The 23,018-nt window shown below is 48.0% G+C and overlaps 1 protein-coding gene across 7 annotated transcripts; it reads right to left on the bottom strand.

Annotated features, from left to right (window-relative positions):
• Positions 1 to 207: 207 nt before the first annotated feature.
• On the bottom strand, positions 208 to 22,465 carry ndst2b (N-deacetylase/N-sulfotransferase (heparan glucosaminyl) 2b). 7 transcript variants are annotated; one of them, XM_048988017.1, is made up of 18 exons: positions 22,137 to 22,464; positions 19,225 to 19,317; positions 19,040 to 19,131; positions 18,825 to 18,883; positions 18,436 to 18,547; positions 9,935 to 11,372; positions 8,994 to 9,081; positions 8,610 to 8,764; positions 8,071 to 8,256; positions 7,685 to 7,813; positions 7,241 to 7,423; positions 6,971 to 7,067; positions 3,387 to 3,510; positions 2,811 to 2,985; positions 1,647 to 1,817; positions 1,299 to 1,408; positions 1,090 to 1,186; positions 208 to 859 (listed from the first exon to the last, which is right to left on the bottom strand). In XM_048988017.1, the coding sequence occupies exons 6-18, from the start codon at positions 10,937 to 10,939 to the stop codon at positions 734 to 736; spliced, it is 2,646 nt and encodes an 881-aa protein (XP_048843974.1). In that variant the 5' UTR covers positions 10,940 to 11,372; positions 18,436 to 18,547; positions 18,825 to 18,883; positions 19,040 to 19,131; positions 19,225 to 19,317; positions 22,137 to 22,464; the 3' UTR covers positions 208 to 733. The 7 variants fall into 7 exon arrangements, 6 of the variants coding, with proteins under 6 accessions (XP_048843974.1, XP_048843972.1, XP_048843971.1 ...); XM_048988015.1 differs by lacking the exon at positions 19,225 to 19,317 and having other exon boundaries at positions 19,040 to 19,224; XM_048988014.1 differs by lacking the exons at positions 18,436 to 18,547; positions 18,825 to 18,883; positions 19,225 to 19,317 and having other exon boundaries at positions 19,040 to 19,224.
• Between the last annotated feature and the right edge of the window lie 553 nt (positions 22,466 to 23,018).

Here is a 23,018-nt window from a genome sequence, read left to right as displayed (position 1 = left end):
TTCCCAAATTTGATGAGTCAGTTGAGACTGATTTAAAAGTTGAAAACTTGCTGGTCACAAACTTGATCCTTTGCTGCATTCTTGTACAAAAAACAGTTCGGATAAAGAGAAACCACCGCCTCATCTAGGAGAGGGGTTTCTAAAACATTTAATGTCTCTTGTAGAGCTCTCAGGTCACCCTTATAACAACAAAACCACACACCTCCAGCCTTTCTACGCATTTATTGCAGACAATATTGCCATCGCAATATAAGTTACAAAAAAAATACAGATAACAGGTTCTGTAATGTGGATGACAGCTTTGGTTCATTGCAGCTTGAATAACTTTCCCAGTCTTCAAATCCAAACCTATGTGACTGAGAAGGACTGTGCGTTAGACTTGGGAATTGCTCTAGATACGCAGATCTCTCGAATGGAATTTTGTAATTTGATCGTCTGTCATAGAAGCACATGAAGTTCCCACTCTACCTCCACTTTAGGATCTGCTGGATGTACCATGACACCATGCACTTTTCACGCCTCTCCTTCAGAAGTGAAAAGGTCATGGCCTCGCTTCTACCAATTGGCTGGCCTTCCTAGGCCAGTGGGGACGAAAGTCTACTGAGATCATCCAGTTAAAAGAGGCAGAATAACCAAGATCTGTTGGCCCTTGGTCACCGTCTCAGTCCATGGAAAGCCAGTCCTCATCATAGGTCTCAGTGCCAGGCAGCCCTACCGCCTAAAATCCAAACACTCATCGCCAACCACTGCTCTGAAGCTCCTCCCTCAGCCAGGTGGGCGCCGTCTGCCCCATGCGGCCCAGCAGCCTCAGCAGGTCGAAGTTGTGCTCGCGGTAGTACTCCGAGAGAAAGATGCGTGTCTGCAACACAGGGAAGTGTCCAGTCAGAAGGAGCCACACAGCCAAACACACTTACCTTCAACTTATATTCAACTTCATTAAGAAAGGCTTCATATTTTTTTACCATAAACACTGTGTACCGAACGGAACAAATTGAACACGATGGCTTTTTTGGTACAAAGTGTTTTCGAGTGTTGCTATGTCCATTGGGGTAAACAAAAGCGCGTATGTGGTGAGGTTCCAGACGGCACCTCCGGCGCCATCGCCGGGTACTTCCTGCCTTTGCCCAGGCACTTGGTTCGGCCCCCGTCCAGTTTCTGGCACCAGAACCCTTTACTCTTGTCAAACCTGAAAGAGGAACCGGAGACGGACTGGTTTCACAGCGATACTCGAATGTTCTGTAGGAGAGAATGAAGGCAAATAACGGGCCTTTGGCAGATAGAGACCGGGAGGAACTCACGTCAGAACCTCTGCGTAACTGTAGTACGGTGTGACCGGCAGGAACTTCTGGATACCATCCATCACTAGAACCGGGTCTGAGCGGAACAGGGAGCCGTCCACGATCATGATCTGGACAAGAGACGGTAATCCAGCTCGTCAGACTGGGTCCGTCGCATATGAGTCAGAAGAAGGACAGAGCCGGAGCAGGAGAACACACTGTGTGACCTGATGTTCCGGATGTGTGGAGAATGGTGTGTCTTTGCCTTGAATGTGAAGCAGGCAGCGTTCAGGGTAATATGCTCCAAAGCGCTAGGCACTGCCTGACTGGGACGTGCAGATGGGGGTGGGCAGGGGAGTGTTTGGGTACCTGGCCAGCCTGGTAGTGGCGTAGCCAACGCTCCAGGTGAGAAGCATAAGCACCTGGGCTCAGGCTGCTTCGCTGAAGGGCCAGAAGCTCTGGGGATGAGGACAGAGCTGCTGTTGCGACCTGGTGGAAGGTGTAGTTCAGGGCAGTGGGGTTGCGGCGCGCCCTCTGGTGCTGCAGACAAAATGGTGCATAAAAAGAATCGAAGAAATTAAAGAAAAAACGTGAAAATTTAAATAATGTCCTTTAATATCCTAATCCTGGTTCTAGTATATTTGGGTTCTCATTCCCCATAAGCATTTACTAATTGATTTAGTAAATTCTTTTGCTTTTCCACTGCCACCAAGATCGGAAGAGTTTTCTACTGTAGCGTACCCGAGTCCGAGCCCGAGCCGTACCCGAGCCGAGTCCGAGCCGTACCCGAGTCCACGCCGTACCTGAGCCGAGTCCGAGCCGTACCCAAGTCCGAGCCGTGCCCGAGCCGTACCCGAGTCCAAGCCGTGCCCGAGCCATACCCGAGTCCGAGCCGTGCCCGAGCCGTACCCGCGCAGACATGGCCCTGCTTACTAACAGTGACCAAACCGAGCTGGTCGCATCACCACCATCTGATTGGTTGAAATGCACAGAGATACCACTGTTCTGCGCATGGACAATCTGAAGGAAAAAGCGTATATTTTATATATTAGTCAATATTACTAGTATCGCGATGTACTCAGGCACTGAAGACTTGGAATGTGAAAATATCCAACCTCCTCCTTGGAAAAAGTCCTCCAGTACAGCTGACACAAATTTGCACAAGTTAATGCTAATCCTGCTAGCGTTTGATGCTAATATAACGCGGTGATTGTGACTGACGTCGTAGCGGTAAGCAGCACATAGTAAATCACGATGTACGTCGCGTAAACGTTAAAAATCAGGGCCTCTTCAGGGCCTCTGTCGCTCTCCAAAGCCGGCAGCGCCTTTACAGAGCCGACCCATCTGCAGTGGAAAACCAGAGTGAACTGGAACTGCGCTGTAACTGGTTTCTCTGTGGTGTGGATCGGGCTCGGCTCGGTTCCTGTATGCCAGTGGAAAAGTGGCGTAGTGGTTTGACTTAAAAAAAAAAACCTACATCTTCTTCTTGCACAGGCAGGATGCATGAGGGGTTCGCGTGAGCGGAGGACACACCTGGTACCAGGAGTACGCTCGCTCAGTGGGGTTGGTGAGCAGGGCCAGGATCTTAGCTTGGGGCAGCAGGGCGGCTGCTCGGCGTGGTGCCACACTCGAGTGAAAATAGCCAGCACTCTTCTCAAACACGAAGTCTGTGCTGGCGTTGGATGGCAGCGGGAAGAAGTCCATGTACCTGCAAGAAGATGTGAGCACGTGTAGACAACTCCTGCTTCAGAGAAGCAGCCGCTCCTTCCGTCTGTCCTCAGCCATCAAGCCGTCAGCCCGTTCACAGCTTGTTAGTACCTAAGCGATCCGGGTAATCGGTGTCTGCTGCACTGGAGGATATCTCAGCTCTGACGTTACAGCCATGACCCCTGTACAGTTACTTTATCACACTGTCTCGCTTGCACACTCTGTTGGGTGCTTCTCTGTCTTTAGTTTCTTTGTGACCAAGTGTGGCTGGACGAGCCACATTGCAGTGTAGGCCTACTTGCCAATAAATCTTAAATCATGAATCTTATCAGTTTATCAAAGATACATATTAATGACAGGAAGACTTAAGGTAACTGCACACTGTCGCTTAAGCACTGTTACCAATCGATGCCATGGTGGTAGTTGGGCCCACTGAAGAACTGGACCTCCTCAAAGGTGACTGGGCTGGGGAAGCTGCTCACGACAGCAGGGTGGAGGCTCAGGAAGCTGTGCAGGGCCGTGGTGCCTGGAAAGGGTGGAGCGGGGCTCGGTCCTGTCTGCTCATCGCTCAGTTGGCAGGTGGATGCTAAACCGCTTCCATTTTATAATAGGTTCTACTACTGGAGCAAAAAACACTGCGGACATATTAATGTCTCCTCATAACAGGCAACTGGAATAATGTCACTGCAGGACTGTATTCTTAACCTCTGCAGTTTCACAAACTGGAATGTTGTTTACTGGCTTTGTGTGTGTGTGTGTGTGTGTGTGTGTGTGTGTGTGTGTGTGTGTGTGAGAGAGAGAGAGAGAGAGAGAGATGTATACATTACTTTAGAAATCACCACAGATCCATAAACCGGACCTGGCCTTGTGTCTTTATGCACAGTGAACCAATGCTGGTCCGAATCCGCTTTCGGGATTTGAAACACACCAGGACCACATACAGTGGGGCAAAAAAGTATTTGGTCAGCCACCGATTGTGCAAGTTCTCCCACTGAAAATGATGGCAGAGGTCAGTAATTTTCATCATAGGTACACTTCAACTGTGAGAGACAGAATGTGAAAAAAAAATCCATGAATTCACATGGTAGGATTTTTAAAGAATTTATTTGTAAATTAGGGTGGAAAATAAGTATTTGGTCAATTCAAACAAGGAAAATCTCTGGCTCTCACAGACCTGTAACGTCTTCTTTAAGAAGCTTTTCTGTCCTCCACTCGTTACCTGTCTTAATGGCACCTGTTCGAACTCATTATCTGTATAAAAGACACCTGTCCACAGCCTCAAACAGTCAGACTCCAAACTCCACTATGGCCAAGACCAAAGAGCTTTCGAAGGACACCAGGAAAAGAATTGTAGACCTGCACCAGACTGGGAAGAGTGAATCTACAATAGGCAAGCAGCTTGGTGTGAAAAAATCAACTGTGGGAGCAATTATCAGAAAATGGAAGACATACAAGACCACTGATAATCTCCCTCGATCTGGGGCTCCACGCAAGATCTCATCCCGTGGGGTCAAAATGATCATGAGAACGGTGAGCAAAAATCCCAGAACCACACGGGGGGGGACCTGGTGAATGACCTGCAGAGAGCTGGGACCAAAGTAACAAAGGTCACCATCAGTAACACACTACAACGGCAGGGAATCAAATCCTGCAGTGCCAGACGTGTTCCGCTGCTGAAGCCAGTGCATGTCCAGGCCCGTCTGAAGTTTGCCAGAGAGCACATGGATGATACAGCAGAGGATTGGGAGAATGTCATGTGGTCAGATGAAACCAAAGTAGAACTTTTTGGTCTAAACTCAACTCGTCGTGTTTGGAGGAAGAAGAATACTGAGTTGCATCCCAAGAACACCATACCTACTGTGAAGCATGGGGGTGGAAACATCATGCTTTGGGGCTGTTTTTCTGCTAAGGGGACAGGACAACTGATCCGTGTTAAGGAAAGAATGAATGGGGCCATGTATCGTGAGATCTTGAGCCAAAACCTCCTTCCATCAGTGAGAGCTTTGAAGATGAAACGTGGCTGGGTCTTCCAACATGACAATGATCCCAAACACACTGCCCGGGCAACAAAGGAGTGGCTCCGTAAGAAGCATTTGAAAGTCCTGGAGTGGCCTAGCCAGTCTCCAGACCTCAACCCCATAGAAAATCTGTGGAGGGAGTTGAAAGTCCGTGTTGCTCGGCGACAGCCCCAAAACATCACTGCTCTCGAAGATCTGCATGGAGGAATGGGCCAAAATACCAGCTACTGTGTGTGCAAACCTGGTAAAGACCTATAGTAATCGTTTGACCTCTGTTATTGCCAACAAAGGTTATGTTACAAAGTATTGAGTTGAATTTTTGTTATTGACCAAATACTTATTTTCCACCCTAATTTACAAATAAATTCTTTAAAAATCCTACCATGTGAATTCATGGATTTTTTTTTCACATTCTGTCTCTCACAGTTGAAGTGTACCTATGATGAAAATTACTGACCTCTGCCATCATTTTCAGTGGGAGAACTTGCACAATCGGTGGCTGACCAAATACTTTTTTGCCCCACTGTATGGGCCAGAGTTAAACTGAATGTTACCAGATCCAGCCTGTATCTGCACCAGAGTCAAAGATAAATTTGGATCCAGTTGAAATGGGGGCAGTGAGTGACTCAGTGGGTTTAAGTCTCTCTGTCTGTGATTTGAAGGTTGCTGGTTTGAGCCTCAGCAGAGGGTTCTGCCCATTAGCTGACCCTGCACTGCCCACCCCCACACCCCCCCAAGCTATGGGGAGTAAGATGGGGTCAGTGGGGTAAAAAAAGTCTCTCTTGCTTGTGCAAATAAAGCATGTTTGTTGTTTAAATGTGGTTCAGACCCTTTTTCCCCCAGACTGACTAGTTCTGCTCCAGGATCCCTGAGCTATGTGGCTGGTGTGTGGCTCAGTGGAATAAGTCTCTGTGTTTGTGAACAGGAGGTTGCCAGTTCGAGCCCCGGCCTCACTGGAATGGTTACGTGTCTGTGGGCCCTTGATCAAGGCCTTTAACCCCCTGCTCTGGGGGGGGGTGCATGCTGTCTGACTTCATATATATAGAGTAGGTAAGTGATGTGTTCTAGTGTAAATGTACAAATAAAAGCTTAAACTCTGTTCCCGGCATCCTGGAGCAGACACCTTAATAAATGCTTTTATTTGCACAAGTACAGCTACACATCTCTTTAGAATATAGGATCAGTCAGCTAAAGGCCTCATTCAAGGGCCCACAGACATGTAACCATTCCAGTGGGGCTGGGGCTCGAACCGGCAACCTCACGCTCACAAGCACAGGGACTTAGACCACTGTGCCACTCACCAGCCACATACGCTAAAGGGGGATTCTGGAGCTGAATTAGTCTACAGTGAGTCTGATGCACATTTAACAAACATGCTTTATTTGCACAAGTACATTGGAAGGCTTCTCTTCATAGCATGAGGGTCACAGTGCAGGGTCAGCTAATATATAGCACCTGCTGTTCAGGTCAGGTCTCAACCCTACAACCTTCTGCTCAGGCCAGGTCTCAAACCTGCAACCTTCTGCTCACAGGTAGAGAGTTAACCCACTGAGCCACTCACTGAGCTGAATGTAACTTTTCACTCTGCTGCAGACACAGGCCAGATTGGGTATCATTCAGTGTCTGTGGCCATTTATAAACAACGTTTGGCCTGGATCCGGATCAAACTCCTCTTGTTATGTGGATCCATAATATTAAATTCTGTGGCTGCAATCAAAAAACTAAAAATGCCAAAAGTCTTGAATTTCGTTTGGTTACTTATGGTTAAGGTCAGGGCTGGGTGGGGGTTAAGGTCAGGGCTGGGTGGGGTTAGGGTCGTCATTGTTGGGATTAGAGTTTTTCCCATAGAAATGAATGGATGGTCCCCGCAAAGCTATGAGTACAGGTCTGTGCGTGTGCATGCATGCGTGCGTGTGTGCATGTGTGTGTGTGCATGTGTGTGTGTGCGTGTGCGTCTTCTGGTCTTACCGGTTTTTTGTGGACCAATTATGAGGAACTTGGGAAGTCGGTCGCAGGTCTTCTCCTTTGACCAGATGTCTTTGTGACGCTTATCGTGACAGGGGTTCTGGGGGGGGGGGGAACAGGCCCCCAGTGACCACGGCTCTTCATACATACAATTTACAAGCTTTAATTAAAAAAGGGTGAGCGAGATCTGAGCATGATCACAATCATCACTGCACCTGGGCTGCTACTCGCTCATCGAATGGGAAATTCTACTGCGAGAGCTTTTCCCCTCACCTGCCACAAGGGGTCCTTCTCCTCCGGAAACACCTGGAAGTACTTCTCAGCCAGCGCCACCGGGGGCAGCGTGTGAAGCCGCAGGTTGGTCCAGCACTGCACAAACTTCAGCAGGGACTCAAAGGTGAAGAGACCCAGCCGGTCATTCCCATAGTTGGACAGGTGAGTCATGAAGACATTAACCTGCAGTTAAGGGGGGGCAAGGAAGGGAGTGTGAACAGGAACAGGCAGGAGATGTAGCCGGCGAAAGGCCGGGAAACCCACACAGAAACGACAACGCCTCGTATTCTGTGGGTGACGCTCTGTTAGAGCAGCAACCGCTGCCAGACCAGGCAAGTGCATCAGAGCAGAATCACAGGTAGAATAGCGAGAGGGCTGGTGTGAACGTGAGCAGCAGGCCAGGAGCAGGGGTGTGTAGTAACAGGGCTGCGCTCCAATACTCACAGGGCTGAGTAAGAGAGTCTGAAAGAGCTCCCCGCCCAGGATGCTGCGGTCCAGCTCCTGAGGGCCCCCGGGGTACTCGCTGTAGAAGATGGTGTGAGTGAAGAGGCCACACGTCTGTCTGGGCAGCACCTGTCATGCGTGACACACGGCTGTTTATTTGCCATCCGCAATCACACATGGATTCTTTCATTTTCACAGATCCAGCCTCGCTCTTCTTTGAGTCACGCACATATAGGTGAAGGCTGGGGTCTGAGCGCAGGTCAGCCATCTATCCATCACCCCCGGAGCATTATTGAAGGGGGGGTAAGGGCTATACTGAAGGCCCCGACAGCATTATGGCCGCTGTGAGAACCACACAGCAAGCCACATGCAGCGGGGGGGCGCACCTTAATGCCGGCGTGCACGAAGCCATGGCGATAGTGTGCAGGCCGCAGGTGGGGGTACTCCTCCGTGCTGGTCACGCGGATGCCCCACACCGCCCTCCAGGCCTCGTACAGCTGTCTGTGCACAGGATAGACGCCGGAGTGGTGTGGGCTCACGGCGTATCCCATGTCAATGGGGATCCCGTGCTCCTGGGGGCAGAGGCTGCCATTGAATATGGTCCTTTATTGTTTATGACCTAAAACATCTCATACCGGGTTTACAAAACATTTCATGGAACTGTTGCTTCATTTGACATTGGCACAAGAATGAGAATGAGGTACTTTGCAATGTCTTAGTTCTCTCCCTTCCTTCTATAGAGGCAAGAGCTAGACTTGGGATACAACTCCCCCAGTGTGGGGGATTCGAACCAGCAACCTTCCAGCCTAACTCTTGGGATTCAAACTAGCAACCTTCCAGCCTAACCCAATGAGCCACACGGTGCTACCCTCCCACCCTGGAATGCCGAGCTATGGCCCTGAGCACACAGCTGGGGTGGGGTTACCTGCGCAAAAAGCTTGTTGAGGAGCATCTGCTCAGCCAAAACGCTGACGTTGTGGAAGAGATGTGGCTGCATGTGGCTCCACATGTGGGGAAACCACCAGAACTCCTGCCGGTGCACCAGGAGCATGTCATCCCCCCGGTCCTCCTCCTCCGTTCCTGTAGGAGGTTAGAGGTCAAGCTCACACTCCGTCCTCCAATCAGAGGACATGCCCTCCAGTGTTAATGGGCCAATGGGAGTAACGTAAAAGGCCCGGCTCACTAAGGTACTGAAACAGCCAATGAAATTAGTACAAAGGTGCAGTAACTAAGCACGTCAGTGTGAATGTGTGCACTGTACACGGCCACCCAGGGAGAAGAACACCTCCCTTCATGATCCAGAGCTTACCAGTATGGTAGAACTTTCCAGAGAAGCCCAGATTGAAGGTGAAATTAGGAACCAAGTTGCGTAGCTTCTTTTGAGTGTTGAGCAGGGCCTGGGAATTAGGTTGCAAAAGAAATACCCACTGTGAAGTACCCACTGTGAAATATCCACTGTGAAATACCCACTGTGAAGTACCCACGGTGAAGTACCCACGGTGAAGTACCCACTGTGAAGTACCCACTGTGAAATATCCACTGTGAAATATCCACTGTGAAATACCCACTGTGAAATATCCACTGTGAAGTACCTACTGTGAAAAATCCACTGTGAAATACCCACTGTGAAATACCCAGTGTGAAGTACCCACTGTGAAATATCCACTGTGAAATATCCACTGTGAAATACCCACTGTGAATTGTTACCGCCCTCACTCACACAGTTGTAACTTGCACGTGCTGCAATTCCATGCACATTTCTGCGTGTGTGTTTGAGTGTGAGTTTATCTATTTGTGCAAGTTTCTCACTGCCTGTATACTTACTACATATATTGTTTGTGCTAAATAGTCTATAGCTGTGTGAGTGTATTTCTGTGTGACGGAGACGGGACTTGGGACAGTCATCAGATTAATCACTGAGGTACTGTAATGGATATTAACAGCTCCTCAGTTAAAAGCGAGTCTGCTCTGAGATCTTGCAAGAGATTGACGTGATAAAACCTAAGACAGACTCAATCTGGTGGATTGTTACAGCGGTCGAGGGCTGGGGGGTGGGGGGCAGATTTTAGAGAGGTTGGGGGTGTTGAGAAAATAGTAAAATAACTGAGTGTTCATGTTCTGCTACAGAGAGGTCAACAATCTCACAACAATAATTTGGGTTCAGTCTGTTAACTCTGAGCTTTTCTTCAAGAACATGTTTAACATAACTGACAGACCGAGTGACAGATGAAACGCTTTTTTAGAACTCACCTCAACATCCGACACCTTCATGCGGGTTCCTTCCTTTCCAACAAAGATATCGTCCACGTCCACCAGCAGGTAGCGCTCCAGCGGCATTTCAAGCCGGCCGCCGGTCAGGTAGGCGATGGCGTCCACCAGGATGAGCTTGTGCAGCCAGAAGGAAAGGCCGTTGCCGAAGACAACTCTCTGGATGCCGTCATAAAGCCCCAAGTCCTGAAGCACCGTGGCCTGTGGTGTAGCCTGGGAGGGGGGGCCAGGCAGGCCGGCCTGAGCAAGCAGCACAGGCTGATACGTGCTGTGATTGGAGCGGAAGACAGTCCAGCCGTCCCCGGGCAGAGGGCCTGACTGCAGGGCGCCAGGCCGGGTGACGCGGAGCAGGGGAGCAGTGGGGCTCACGAAGCAGTCCCTCAGGCCCCGGACCGAAAGCAGGACGAGAGGAAAGCCTCGGAGCTGGGAATCAGGTGGCGAGCTTCCTGCAGCGCGGAGGAAGCCCACAACACCAACACCGAACTGAGCACAGTACTTGTCCAGCAGCTCCCGGTTCCAGGCATCGAGGCCGACATACTGGAAGAGGCTCTCGAAGATTATGAGGGTGTAGCGGCCCCGGTCCCGGCTTGCCAACACGGGCATGGCGCCCTTCCCGGGAGCCGCCTCCACGTGGTGCCGGAAGCGTCCGGACTCTAAAATAGCCACGATCTCCTGGCCGAGCCTGGAGTAGAGGCTGTCTACGAAAAGCAGCACCACTGGGTCCGTACGCGGCTGAGCTGGGAAGCTGGGCCCACTGCGGCGGATGGCGGGATCCTGCTGGGAGGTCCGCGGGAGACCTGCGGGGAAGGCGCTCATCCGGCACTCAACCGCAGGCAAGGGGGGCGGGGCCTGCTTGATCCTGGGCCCGCTGCTGACGTAGTACGCCAACAGGGCCACGGAGAGCAGGCAGAAGACTAAGAGCGCCAGGACAAGGAGACGCAGCTCTGGGCACCTGGGGCGGCGCACCGATTTCCACACCCCTGCCATGTCCGCCGGAAGGGAGCGGCAGTCGCAGCGATGGCTGAGGAACGGACCGCGGAGCCGGACCTGAAGGGGCACTGCTGGTGGGCAGCCATGGACACTATGTCATCATGACCTGCAGCGCGCCTGGCTGCTCCTCTCGCTCTCCATCCAGCTGTCGTCCTGCTTCCGGTATATATTTCCCTGTGTCTCCCTCCTCCGCGGGTGTTAGTCCTCCCCCACTTCCCAGTGCTAAGTGGATTCCCACCTGTCTTCCACCGCCTTCCTGAGTCACTTCTCTCCGTGCTTCCTTCTCTCTCTCTCTCTCTCTCACTCCATCAACCTCAACATTCAAATGTTAGTTTTGGTGAGCAGCCTTCGAAGCTCCGTCCTTTCTCCATCCTCAGCTCTCCACCCTCGGGGGAACGTCTGGAGTCGCCAAAAGTGACAGCTCTTACACCTAAGGAACATGGTGGCATGGGAATCACTGGTCACTGCGCTGTACCTCATTCTCTTGCTACGGTTCTAACCCACAAGCTGTACATTACAATGTCATGCAAATGCAGCAGGGAATCTCCACATGGTTAAACTTAAAAACAAGGAAGGACAGTAGCCAATAAAAACTGTTATCGGCAGAACCTTCCAGCAGGATTGGGAATACTGGTGTCCATTCAATGTGACTGGTCACTTGTTACTCGACTGTGCCTTCCTCAATATTGGTTAATCTTAAATCTCTGAAATTCTGCACCCTGGTGAGAGACAGACCGCTGATGCTTGCCCTTTGCTCAATGGTGGTGAGCAGGGAACCGATGTCATAGTGGATTTTATATAATCCAAAAGGCATGAAGGTACTGGGATTTTTTTCAGTCGCCTGTGAGCACACGTGGAAGGTAGGGTTGTTATTGTAGAGTCTCAAACCACCTTCAGCCTTTTCAACAGGAGGTCGATGAAGGACGGGTCACACTTCATGTGGAACTCGTGCTGCCAAGCGATGACATAAGGACCAGTACAGAACCAGCCTTTAATCATGTACTTCTGATTTTCCCCATCAGGTCCCCCCCCCCAACCCTCTCTATCTTGAGAATCCCACTAACTCTTTCCCAGAGGTCCTAAAATAGCCCCACCCTCCCCTTCCCACCTTCCTCCTTTAGGATAACCGTGCAGGTATGACTGGAGAAAGCCAGGCTGGCCTACTGACTGTCAGAGCACAGTTACTTCGCATGACTTGACAAGTCAAAGTAAAACATCAAACATTTTCAGCGGCCTCAATCCCCCTGATGAGACACATTAGCAGCATGTTCCACTTCTGCTACAAGAGTCGAGTTGTTAGCTCTCCCCCCACCCTGGGTGGGGCTATGTGGCATCCAGTGTTAACCCAAAGCAGTGGGAGTGGGCCTGGCCCAGTCTGGAGGTGCTGATCACATTTAATTACCCGACCGTGACCCCCTAAGCGGAGAGAGGAGCTCGGCATGGAGGTCAGCATGTAGGCAGTAAAAATGGCTGCGTGTTATGAGAAAGGACAGATCCCATAATGCCATGCAGGAGTAACTCAGCAGATACCTGTTGTCTGGACACCAGTGCATAAAAACAGACACGCACACACACAATGGCACACCTGAGTCCACAGAATTCCCAACCAACTTTAACGTACAAGAATTAATAGTCGGGGTGATTGCAGGCCTGGCCTCTGCCAGCTGCTTCGAGGAACATAAACGCACTCCCACTGCGGGCCTGTCACTTTCCCGGCGGCCAGATCGAATGAAAGTATTGTGAATATTTTTAACATAAGGCTGCTGTTTTACCCGTGAACAGCTGGACAAACAAGTACAAAACCACGAAGTATTCCCGTCCCTGGATGAGTGTGTCACATGACTGCAGATTCAGGGTGCGGATATGCTCTACTTTCTGTTTGTTAGAAGCACATCGCATTTTACGGAGTGTTTAAAGAGCCGGTCCTCCCTAAAGCACAACAGGGCTATTTATATTCAGCGAAGGATCCCAAATCCAGGTCATGAACACTTGCTGACACCTGCAGGCAAAGATAAGCCAGGAGCAGGTCAGTGTGAACCAGATATTGACTGAGTTCTATTACACGTCAAACTCCTGTATTTCCTGCCATCTGCAAACGGAGGATCAAGAAACATAAGTATTATGTGAGAAAGTCTAAATTAGATTAATGCACGAGACATACATGTAATATTACAAGTAATATAATCATGTGCAAAAACCTAACTACAATAACAAAAGAGAACTGACAGAGACAGTGACAGAGACATAGAGACATGGACAGAGACACAGACAGAGACAGACAGGGACATGGACAGAGACACAGACAGAGACAGACAGGGACATGGACAGAGACAGACAGGGACATGGACAAAGACACAGACAGGGACAGACAGGGACATGGACAGAGACACAGACAGAGACAGACAGGGACACGGACAGAGACACAGACAGAGACAGACAGGGACATGGACAGAGACAGACAGGGACATGGACAGAGACACAGACAGGGACAGACAGGGACATGGACAGAGACACAGACAGAGACAGACAGGGACATGGACAGAGACACAGACAGAGACAGACAGGGACATGGACAGAGACATGGACAGACTCAATCCCAAAGCTGTCGTACTTTCCAAGCTGAACAGAGTAAAAACAAAATGCATAGTACAGCTACTACCAAATATTATGAATAATTTGTTTGGAGGATTTTACTGAAGTATGGCAGATATCTGAAGAAGTGTCATGTGCGATACCTTGTATCTGACATGTGGTGGCACCACATAGCCAGAAATGCAACATCGCAGAACACTGTCAGTCAGCTAGTGCAGTCTGTCCCAGCAGCCCTGCACAGATATCACAGCCACCGGGATAACCTGTAAAATTAACCTCTATCACAGCCACTGAGATAACCTGTAAAATTAACCTCTATCACACCCACCGGGATAACCTGTAAAATTAACCTCTATCACAGCCACTGAGATAACCTGTAAAATTAACCTCTATCACACCCACCGGGATAACCTGTAAAATTAACCTCTATCACAGCCACTGAGATAACCTGTAAAATTAACCTCTATCACACCCACCGGGATAACCTGTAAAATTAACCTCTATCACAGCCACTGAGATAACCTGTAAAATTAACCTCTATCACAGCCACTGAGATAACCTGTAAAATTAACCTCTATCACAGCCACTGAGATAACCTGTAAAATTAACCTCTATCACAGCCACTGAGATAACCTGTAAAATTAACCTCTATCACAGCCACTGAGATAAGCTGTAAAATTAACCTCTATCACAGCCACTGAGATAACCTGTAAAATTAACCTCTATCACAGCCACCGGGATAACCTGTAAAATTAATCTCTATCACAGCCACCGGGGTAACCTGTAAAATTAACCTCTATCACAGCCACTGAGATAACCTGTAAAATTAACCTCTATCACAGCCACTGAGATAACCTGTAAAATTAACCTCTATCACAGCCACTGAGATAACCTGTAAAATTAACCTCTATCACAGCCACTGAGATAACCTGTAAAATTAACCTCTATCACAGCCACTGGGATAACCTGTAAAATTAACCTCTATCACAGCCACCGGGATAACCTGTAAAATTAACCTCTAAGTCTTAATTCTTATGCCTTCAGTTAAAGAAAAGTTAGGGTTGCCTAAACTTTACCAAAAAAGGATAAACATAAAAAAATTCTTTAAAAATTCTCATAGTCTTTAAACTTTTGGATTTAAGAATTTGATGGGTTTCTTGGAAATAAATCATTTATTCTTGTTAGAACACAACTAATCCAGTGTGTCGGTTCCACACGTTCTCATATTTTAGATGGTGACCTTATTCCTGTTCATTCCAGCATGATCAAATCTGTCAAAAACATCAAATACCGTCTTAAAGTGCACTGAGATTTGCTCCTCTGCAAGTCTGTCTTTAAATGAAAGGGAATCGGCTTATGAAGTTCACAGCTTCACAGCTTTTCATGTAGAGAGAGATCCCAGAGACCTCTGAGAAACTGCACAAGGTTACTTACTGAAGTTGGCAAATGGAGCGTTCATACACCAGTAGCAAAATGAGCAAGATGACAAAACACGACAGCAAAGAAAATTTAAACACGCTGAGTGTCTAACAGCAGCTGCTTGCCACTGACACGGACTTTGAAGATGGAAATTGCTCAAATACAGGTGTTCCATCCCCTAGTTCAAATAAACAAACATTTAATACTCTGAAATCAGAGCACCGTTATCAGGTCATCTGGCTTTGGCACAAGGACAGGGTAAGCATGGTAAGACTGCACCTGAGAGAGTTTTGGGGGTCTTCAGGTGCCTATTTATTGCGTCTTGCTCATCTCCTGTTTGCATTCATCATATAAATGTGTCTGTAGTGGTACATCTCCTCTATTTCAATAGGCACTACCTGCTTGTCTGTCATGTTACACAACTGGTTCCAAAAGATAAATCCCCTTAATAAGGTCCAGAGTCGGACTGTACAATAGCAAGGAGCTAAAATATACAGGCTCTTATTCAGTTACATCTTGAGAAGTTCAGCAGCTGTTATAATGAGTAATGCGTTTGACAGGTTGTTGACTTGTGAGGGATTTAAAGAGGCTACTGCCTGCTCTATCGGCTGTTTTACCCCCGCCTTGCGCCGTCCGGTGCTGTGTCCCAAAACTACATACGCAACCAACTCTCCACTACAAACATCCCACCCCCAAGAGAATCACGGGCAGCCGATTCAGATTCTAGAAGCCCCTGCACCCCACAGGCTTGTGTCAGCAAAGATAAACGAGACAAACATGAGTTCCTCGTTTCCAGAGGGGCGAAATCGCTGGCTGTGAGGCAGGATGCTGAGCTACATCAGCAAATACCTTTAATGACCATGACATTATATAAATATGCTGCCGTAGCCCAAGTTCGAGAGGCCTGCCCAGGCTGAGCTCTCACTCCCCCATGTAAGGTTTAGACTGGGGAGGGTTTGAGGCCCCATCATTAACACAAGAGACTGAGGACTGGTCAAAGTTGCCCAGCAGACACCCTAAATAAGTGTCCTGTATAAGAATGGTAACGTCTACCGCAAACGAGGCCTGCGCTGAGGCTCCCTGACCTGTTAGCACTTAGCCCACAGAATTCAGGCCTGCGCTGAGGCTCCCTGACCTGTTAGCACTTAGCCCACAGAAGTCAGGCCTGCGCTGAGGCTCCCTGACCTGTTAGCACTTAGCCCACAGAAGTCAGGCCTGCGCTGAGGCTCCCTGACCTGTTAGCACTTAGCCCACAGAAGTCAGACCTGCGTTGAGGCTCCCTGACCTGTTAGCACTTAGCCCACAGAAGTCAGGCCTGCGTTGAGGCTCCCTGACCTGTTAGCACTTAGCCCACAGAAGTCAGGCCTGCGTTGAGGCTCCCTGACCTGTTAGCACTTAGCCCACAGAAGTCAGGCCTGCGTTGAGGCTCCCTGACCTGTTAGCACTTAGCCCACAGAAGTCAGTCTGGTCCACGTTTGCCAGTCTGGAGAGCAGTGATGTCACCCACCAGCCTGTGGCCAACATATACTCATGTCCAGCAATACCAAGAAATTCTGTACACAAAGCATCAAGCTTGCTTACATTTAGCAGACATTTGCAGTATCAGAGGGAGGCAGAGCCTTGTATGGTTTTGTTTCATATACTGTGCTGCAGACAGCAGCAGGCACCTTTAGGAGCTCCTTACATTCTGGAAATACCTGCAAAATTTCCTAGAAAAAAACAGAACTTGTCTGTTACCACACAGTAACACAACACCTGTAATCATTCTTACACACATCAAGATACAAAAGGACTGCACTCAAATATTAAACATTCATGCTTCCTTGAAAACCATTATGGGGCACAGTGATGCCATAGTTAACACTAATGTCTCACGCCTCTAGGAGCAAAATTTGGGTCTCAACCCCAGCTCCAGGTGTGCAGAGTTCGGATGTTCTCCTCGTGTCCTCGTGGGGTTTCCTCCGGGTTCTCCAGTTTCCCCCCACAGTCCAAAAACATGCCATGGTGAACCGGAATCACCAAGCTGTTTGCAATTGCGTGTGGGTGTCTACCTTGTGGGGGCACTGCAGCGACACACTGACCAGTGGATGCGTATATTCAGTCATGCAGCAATGAATCAGCTTCTTTTCAAAAAGCAGAAGACCAAAGCAAGAGAAGAACTGACCAAGATTGAGGAAGCGGCAGAGATTTTATATATATAAATGCAGAAGGAGTTTCATGTATTAAATATTGTGACTGGGTTTAAGATGCACAACTGGAGCTGAGAGGTGCCTTCTGGATGCTGTGTGTTTGTGTGTCTGTGCGTGCATTTGTGTGTGTGTGCATGTGTGTGTGCGTGCATGTGTGTGTGTGTGAGTGCATGCATGTGTGTGTGTGAGTGCGTGCATGTGTGTGTGTGAGTGCGTGCATGTGTGTGTGTGAGTGCGTGCATGTGTGTGTGCGTGCATGTGTGTGTGTCAGTGCGTGCGTGTGTCTGTGTGTGCATTTGTGTGTGTGTGAGTGCATGCATGTGTGTGTGTGAGTGCGTGCATATGTGTGTGTGAGTGCGTGCATGTGTGTGTGCGTGCATGTGTGTGTGCGTGCATGCATGTGTCTGTGTGTGTATTTGTGTGTGTGTGTGAGTGCATTTGTGTGTGTGTGTGCGTGTGTGTGTGCATGGATTTGTGTGTGTGTGTGTGTGTGTGTGTGTGTGTGTGTGTGCGCATGCAGATGTTTATGCGCTTATATGTGTGTGCTTTATGTGCTTGTGTCCGTCCCTGTCTCTGTGTGTCCCCTGCACTTCAGGAGATAAATTGCGACGAGCACCTTCAAACTGCGTCGGTCGGAAACGCTGCCTGGGAGAACAGAGAGATCTTAATATTCAAAATGCAGCCTTACAGTGCAGGCCTGTCATGTCCCACTGCCTGCAATCCTCTGATGCGTCTCACTGAAGGAAGGTTAAAAAAAATCTATATATTCTGGAAAAATCTACATATATATAGAATCTGTTTTGAGAGTTGAGTGTAATGATGCAGCGTTCACAGAAAGCTTATTTAATTCTGTAATAATGGTGCAATTGACCAGCAATGTTTAATGTATCTGTACAGATCTTCCACACAGACATGTTCTTTTCAATTGTCATATTTTTTGACTGACTCATTCACTTCTGTTCTTGCCATTTTGCTATTAATTGCAATTATAGTCACTGGCTCCCAAAGGGACACTAAACAAATGTCTGATGTTATTAGGAAGTCGTTTCTAATTACAAAGCCCCCAATGAGGCCGCTTGTCAATGAACCTTTTGACTCAGAACAGCTCTTTCAGAGCTATAATTTGTGTTTCAGTTCCTTTTTCTAATGTAATACATTTTTTTGTAAACAAATAAAGTAATGATTTTTGTTTTAAAACCAATAAATTACCGATACATTTACCGAATGAGCAAACTACAGGAATGAGGTCAACCAACTGGCCATGTGGTGCAGCAACAACAAGGAGATCCTCACCCACTGCAGGAGGTCGCACATCCAACACCCCCCGCTGACCATAAATGGTACTACCGTGGAGAGGGTGAGCAGCACCAAATTCTTGGGGGTGCACATCACAGAAGACCTCTACCTATCAAAGAACACTGCATCACTGGTGGAGAAAGCCCAACAATGCCTCTATTTCCTATTAAAGAGAGCTAGTGCCCCAGTACCAATCATGGCCTCCTATTGAGGCACCACTGGAAGTATCCTGACAAACTGCATCACTGTGTGGTTTGGTAGCTGCACCAGCCTACAATCGAAAAACTCTGCAGCACATAGTGAACGCAGCAGTCAGCAACCCCACCCACCCCTCCGACACCCGCCTAACCCATAAAGCAGTCATCTTTGCGGGAGCACCCACCCACCTCTCTTACAGCCTCGTCAGTCTCCTGCCTACTGGGAGAAGGTACCGGAGCCTCTGCACCTGCTCCACCAGACAGAAATAGTTTCATCCACCAAGCTATCAGGATGCTGAACATTTTCCCCTGTCTCCCCCTTCTCCCCACTGCCCCCATAAAGTCTGCGCTGTAACCCCCTCCCACCATTAACCAGGGGCTCAAGCTGAGAGGATTCCCAATACCTGCAGAGCAGCAGTTTAGGGGTCGAGCTGAGAGGATTCCCAACACCTGCAGGGCGGCAGTTCAGGGGTCGAGCTGAGAGGATTCCCAACACCTACAGAGCAGCAGTTTAGGGGCTCAAGCTGAGTGATTTCCCAACACCTGCAGGGCGGCAGTTCAGGGGTCGAGCTGAGTGGATTCCCAACACCTGCAGGGCGGCAGTTCAGGGGTCGAGCTGAGAGGATTCCCAACACCTGCAGAGCAGCAGTTTAGGGGCTCAAGCTGAGTGATTTCCCAACACCTGCAGGGCGGCAGTTCAGGGGTCGAGCTGAGAGGTTTTCCATCACCTTCAGGGCAGCAATCAACCATCTGAGTGAGGGGTCTGGCTCACTCTGCATCCTGACATCACAGCTGGCCGAAAACGCTGGCCCAAGGTTCAGGGGTAACCTTCTAAATCTGCCCTTTCCTCTGACCACACAGCACCCTGGGCTTTGCTGAAACGGACGTTACCCAAGCCTTAACTTCTGACGTGGAAATACACTGAAAGTTTAAAATAAAATGTACAATCACTAAATGCAGGTGATCGCATTTGGGGATTATTCAGCCTTTTTAATAAAGCATATGATGAAATGCTGTAAATTCATTTCTTATATTGCTTGCGTCAAGGGGCAGCTTTCCAGTGAATCACAGACATAAGAACATAAGAAATTTACAAACGGGAGGAGGCCCCTTTGCGTGAGGCTAAACAGAACCAGCTCAGCTAACCGCCCCTCATAAGACATTCCTCTAAGACCAGGAATCATTCTCGTCGCCCTACTTTGCACCTTTTCCAAGGCAGCAATGTCCTTCTTAAGGTATGGTGACCAAACCTGCACACAATATTCTAGTTGGGGTCTTACCAAGGAATTATATAATCGTAGCATCACCTCCCTTGACTTAAACTCCACACGCCTAGAGATGTAACCCAACGTCCAACAACCAATAAACCAATTAACAAGATTAAAAAGAAAAAAGACAGGCGGAACTCTGCCTCAGACACCTCGTTATCTCAGGAATGCGGTGTGTAACGAAGAGTAATAAGGAGCAAAATGACGGCAGTGTGCTTAGTCCCCCGTACCGCCCCTGCCCAGTAGGTGTCACCTCGCCCTTACATTTGGCTCGCAATGCATCATTAATTATTCATTGTAATAAACCCCCCATGTCACGGTTGTTGTGTGTTGCACTGTAGTTCTGGGGAAAAAAGTATCTCATGCAACCGTATAGCTGTATATGGATGGTATGACACTGAAGCTGACTTGACTTGGGTTTTACTGAGTTAAACTGAATTATATGTTAGATTTTCATCCACTAAGGCTGTCAAATAGAAGGTTAGGGTCGCAAACTTCGGTCAGCTGGCTAGAGAGATTTTCTGCACAGACATTTACATGTATATAAAAGTTTTATTACCTTGTAAATAGTTATTAGGCTTTGCACGCTACCCCAGTGCTTTTGATGGGGCTAATTTTTAGTTTATAATGGAATAATATAGATTTGCCGTAAGATTTCTTGCGCGAGTAAGTATAAGCGTGAGTGTCGCACCAGAGGCGCGAGAGTTGGCAGCCCTAAAAACGTACGTGTTTTGTTTCACCCGAGTTGATTTGTATTAAAATAACTTTATACTGTTGTTAAATAACGTAAACTTTGAAGTCACAAATAAACTACGCCTATTTATCCAACATTTTATAAAATTCCTTACATGAAGGGTGCAGCGCATATATAGCGAGAATTTTTTATTTTATTTTTTATTTTTTTGTAATTTGCCACCATATTTCTGTAACCGTGTTGTTTTTGTTTAATGTGTAAAAACACACAAAATCTGATTATTTTCAGTTTGTTAATTTGCTATCGCCACACCCTGTGTAATACAAAAATCACACAGATAATCCTGTTACATAAAGGCTACTATATAAGGATAAGTATTCAGATTATAATTGATGCTTTGAAGAAAATGAAACACATTGTTTCTTATAAATAGCGTGTTGTCTAATTAGGCTGGAGACCTCTGGCCGTGTTACCGTACAGTCGCACCGGTTATGACTATCAAAGCAACGCAAATATGCAGACAGAAAGTAACCTGACAGAAAGTAACAAATGTCAATATGAAACAAAGAGAAACCTACGGGCATTTCAGGCAATTCAGGTGCCACAAAAGTCACCATACAAACATCTCCCCACATCACTTATTTTCCCTGGAGTCTGTATCGCGAAGCGAGATTTGTTAGCAAGAGAACTTGAGGTGTTTACGGTAGTCTGGGCTAAATGTAAGTGAAGGAAGATAAAGTCCATTTAAACTGTATTACCTTAAGTCCGACAAGTTATCCGGCCAAACAAGACATCTGTCCTCGGAAGAGAGTGTGAGAACATCTACCTTGCGGCACAGACATTTCACAGATAAAGTGCATTGTCTATTTGCGATGGGTGATTTTAATATCATTACCAATATTGCCCGATTACTGTGTGTGGGGGGGGGAGGGGGCTCCTACCAGTGATGAAACCAAATCTACGCCCTTGACTAGACAGTTGAACGATGTAACGTTGCTCTGAAACAGGCCGGATATTTACACAATGGTCTCGATATTGAGCGCATGCATGGAAACAACACGATAAGTTGCATGTCATACTCAAAATCCCTTAAGGAGATAATCATTAATTCCCAGATGTACAGTAACTTAAAGTAGATTTTCAGAAATCGATATAAAACTGATATCTATAATTTCAAATTGTACCCGACTTCCACTTTGCACTGTACCCAGTAAAGCCAGAGCCCGAAATTGCGCCCGGGGAGCCGCCGAAGGAGCAGCCGACGGAGCCGCATCCCGCCGGCCAGTGACTCCGCTTTCCACCCCTTATGAGTGCAGCTTGGCGTTCAGTACAGAGGCAAACTGGCCACCGGCTCATCGCTTAATAACTAATCAACCACATTTACTGGCGGTGTCCAGCCGCCGGTCTGCGGAACGGCAGCATCCCTGCCGGGCTGCGAGTCCTGCGGCTCCGGCTGCACGGTCCCTGCTGCCGCCGCTTTTCGCCTTATAGTCACCGCAGCCAGGAATAAACATTAAAAAGTGAGAAGGCAGCACTCACCCAGCACACAGGCGGTAGCCGCGTCTCCTCGCACCGGGACTCCCGTTCAGAGGGCAGTAAGCGAATCAGCCGGCATCGCGAGCGGCTCCGCCATCTTCGGCCGGCAGGCGGACGCGCTGCTTTCCTGCCGGGAGGAGTGACCGAAACCCGGCGGAGCGGCAGCAGAGCGCCGCCTGTGCCCTACAATCCCTACCTTAGCCGATGCTGTAATAATAACATTAAATATCAATGATCCAATGATCTCACACCACAATTCACAGTTTACTGAACACGGCTAACTGATCTTTGGCATGTTTAGGCATCAATTGCTGCACGTAGGATCTGTTTATAAAGGGGAATTGCAAAATACATGGTATTCCTGTAACTATATAGACAAGGTTTTCTATATGGAAATATTTAACACATTTTACTTATCGGCCTAATTGAAAACCTGGATCACGGGCTAGCCAATCCATTATGTGCTATTTTAAGACGGTTTCAATTTAGAATATTCCTTGAACATTTGACCATTATATTATGTTTGACCATAACATTTTGATCTGGCGCAAATTATTTGACGCCATGCCTACAGTGATGCAGCGCATAACACTGTAACTACAATGATACAGTGCTCTTTATTTCTCTACCTACGAGCACTTGTTACTCAGTTATTAACAAGCTGCTAAAATGGAGACTAATTGAAACAGATATTAGGTGATGTCATCTAGCGGTCAATTTAAAACAGTTATTTGAAGATGCATCCATTTGCGGTTTCTCTGTGAAGAAGTACACTTAAGAACGTCAAGTGAGTAACTGATGTTTGTTATGAAACTTTTGAATAAAATTTTAGAGAAATAAATCACATGCATATGTGTCAATAGTACAAGTCTTACGACGTTCTGT

The sequence above is a fragment of the Brienomyrus brachyistius genome, chromosome 20, assembly GCF_023856365.1.
Source record: "Brienomyrus brachyistius isolate T26 chromosome 20, BBRACH_0.4, whole genome shotgun sequence".
In the NCBI taxonomy this organism is placed as follows: domain Eukaryota; kingdom Metazoa; phylum Chordata; class Actinopteri; order Osteoglossiformes; family Mormyridae; genus Brienomyrus; species Brienomyrus brachyistius.
Note: the sequence above shows the minus strand (reverse complement) of the source record. Positions and strands in the feature narration are given on the sequence as shown.

Coding starts and splice junctions, on each gene's coding strand:
- ndst2b (XM_048988017.1), bottom strand. CDS start 10,939: ATGGCAGGGGTGTGGAAATCGGTGCGCCGCCCCAGGTGCCCAGAGCTG. Junction 7,068..7,240: donor AGAAGGACCCCTTGTGGCAG/GTGAGGGGAAAA, acceptor CCCCCCCCCCAG/AACCCCTGTCACGATAAGCG. Junction 1,409..1,646: donor GCCACTACCAGGCTGGCCAG/GTACCCAAACAC, acceptor TCTCTTGTCCAG/ATCATGATCGTGGACGGCTC.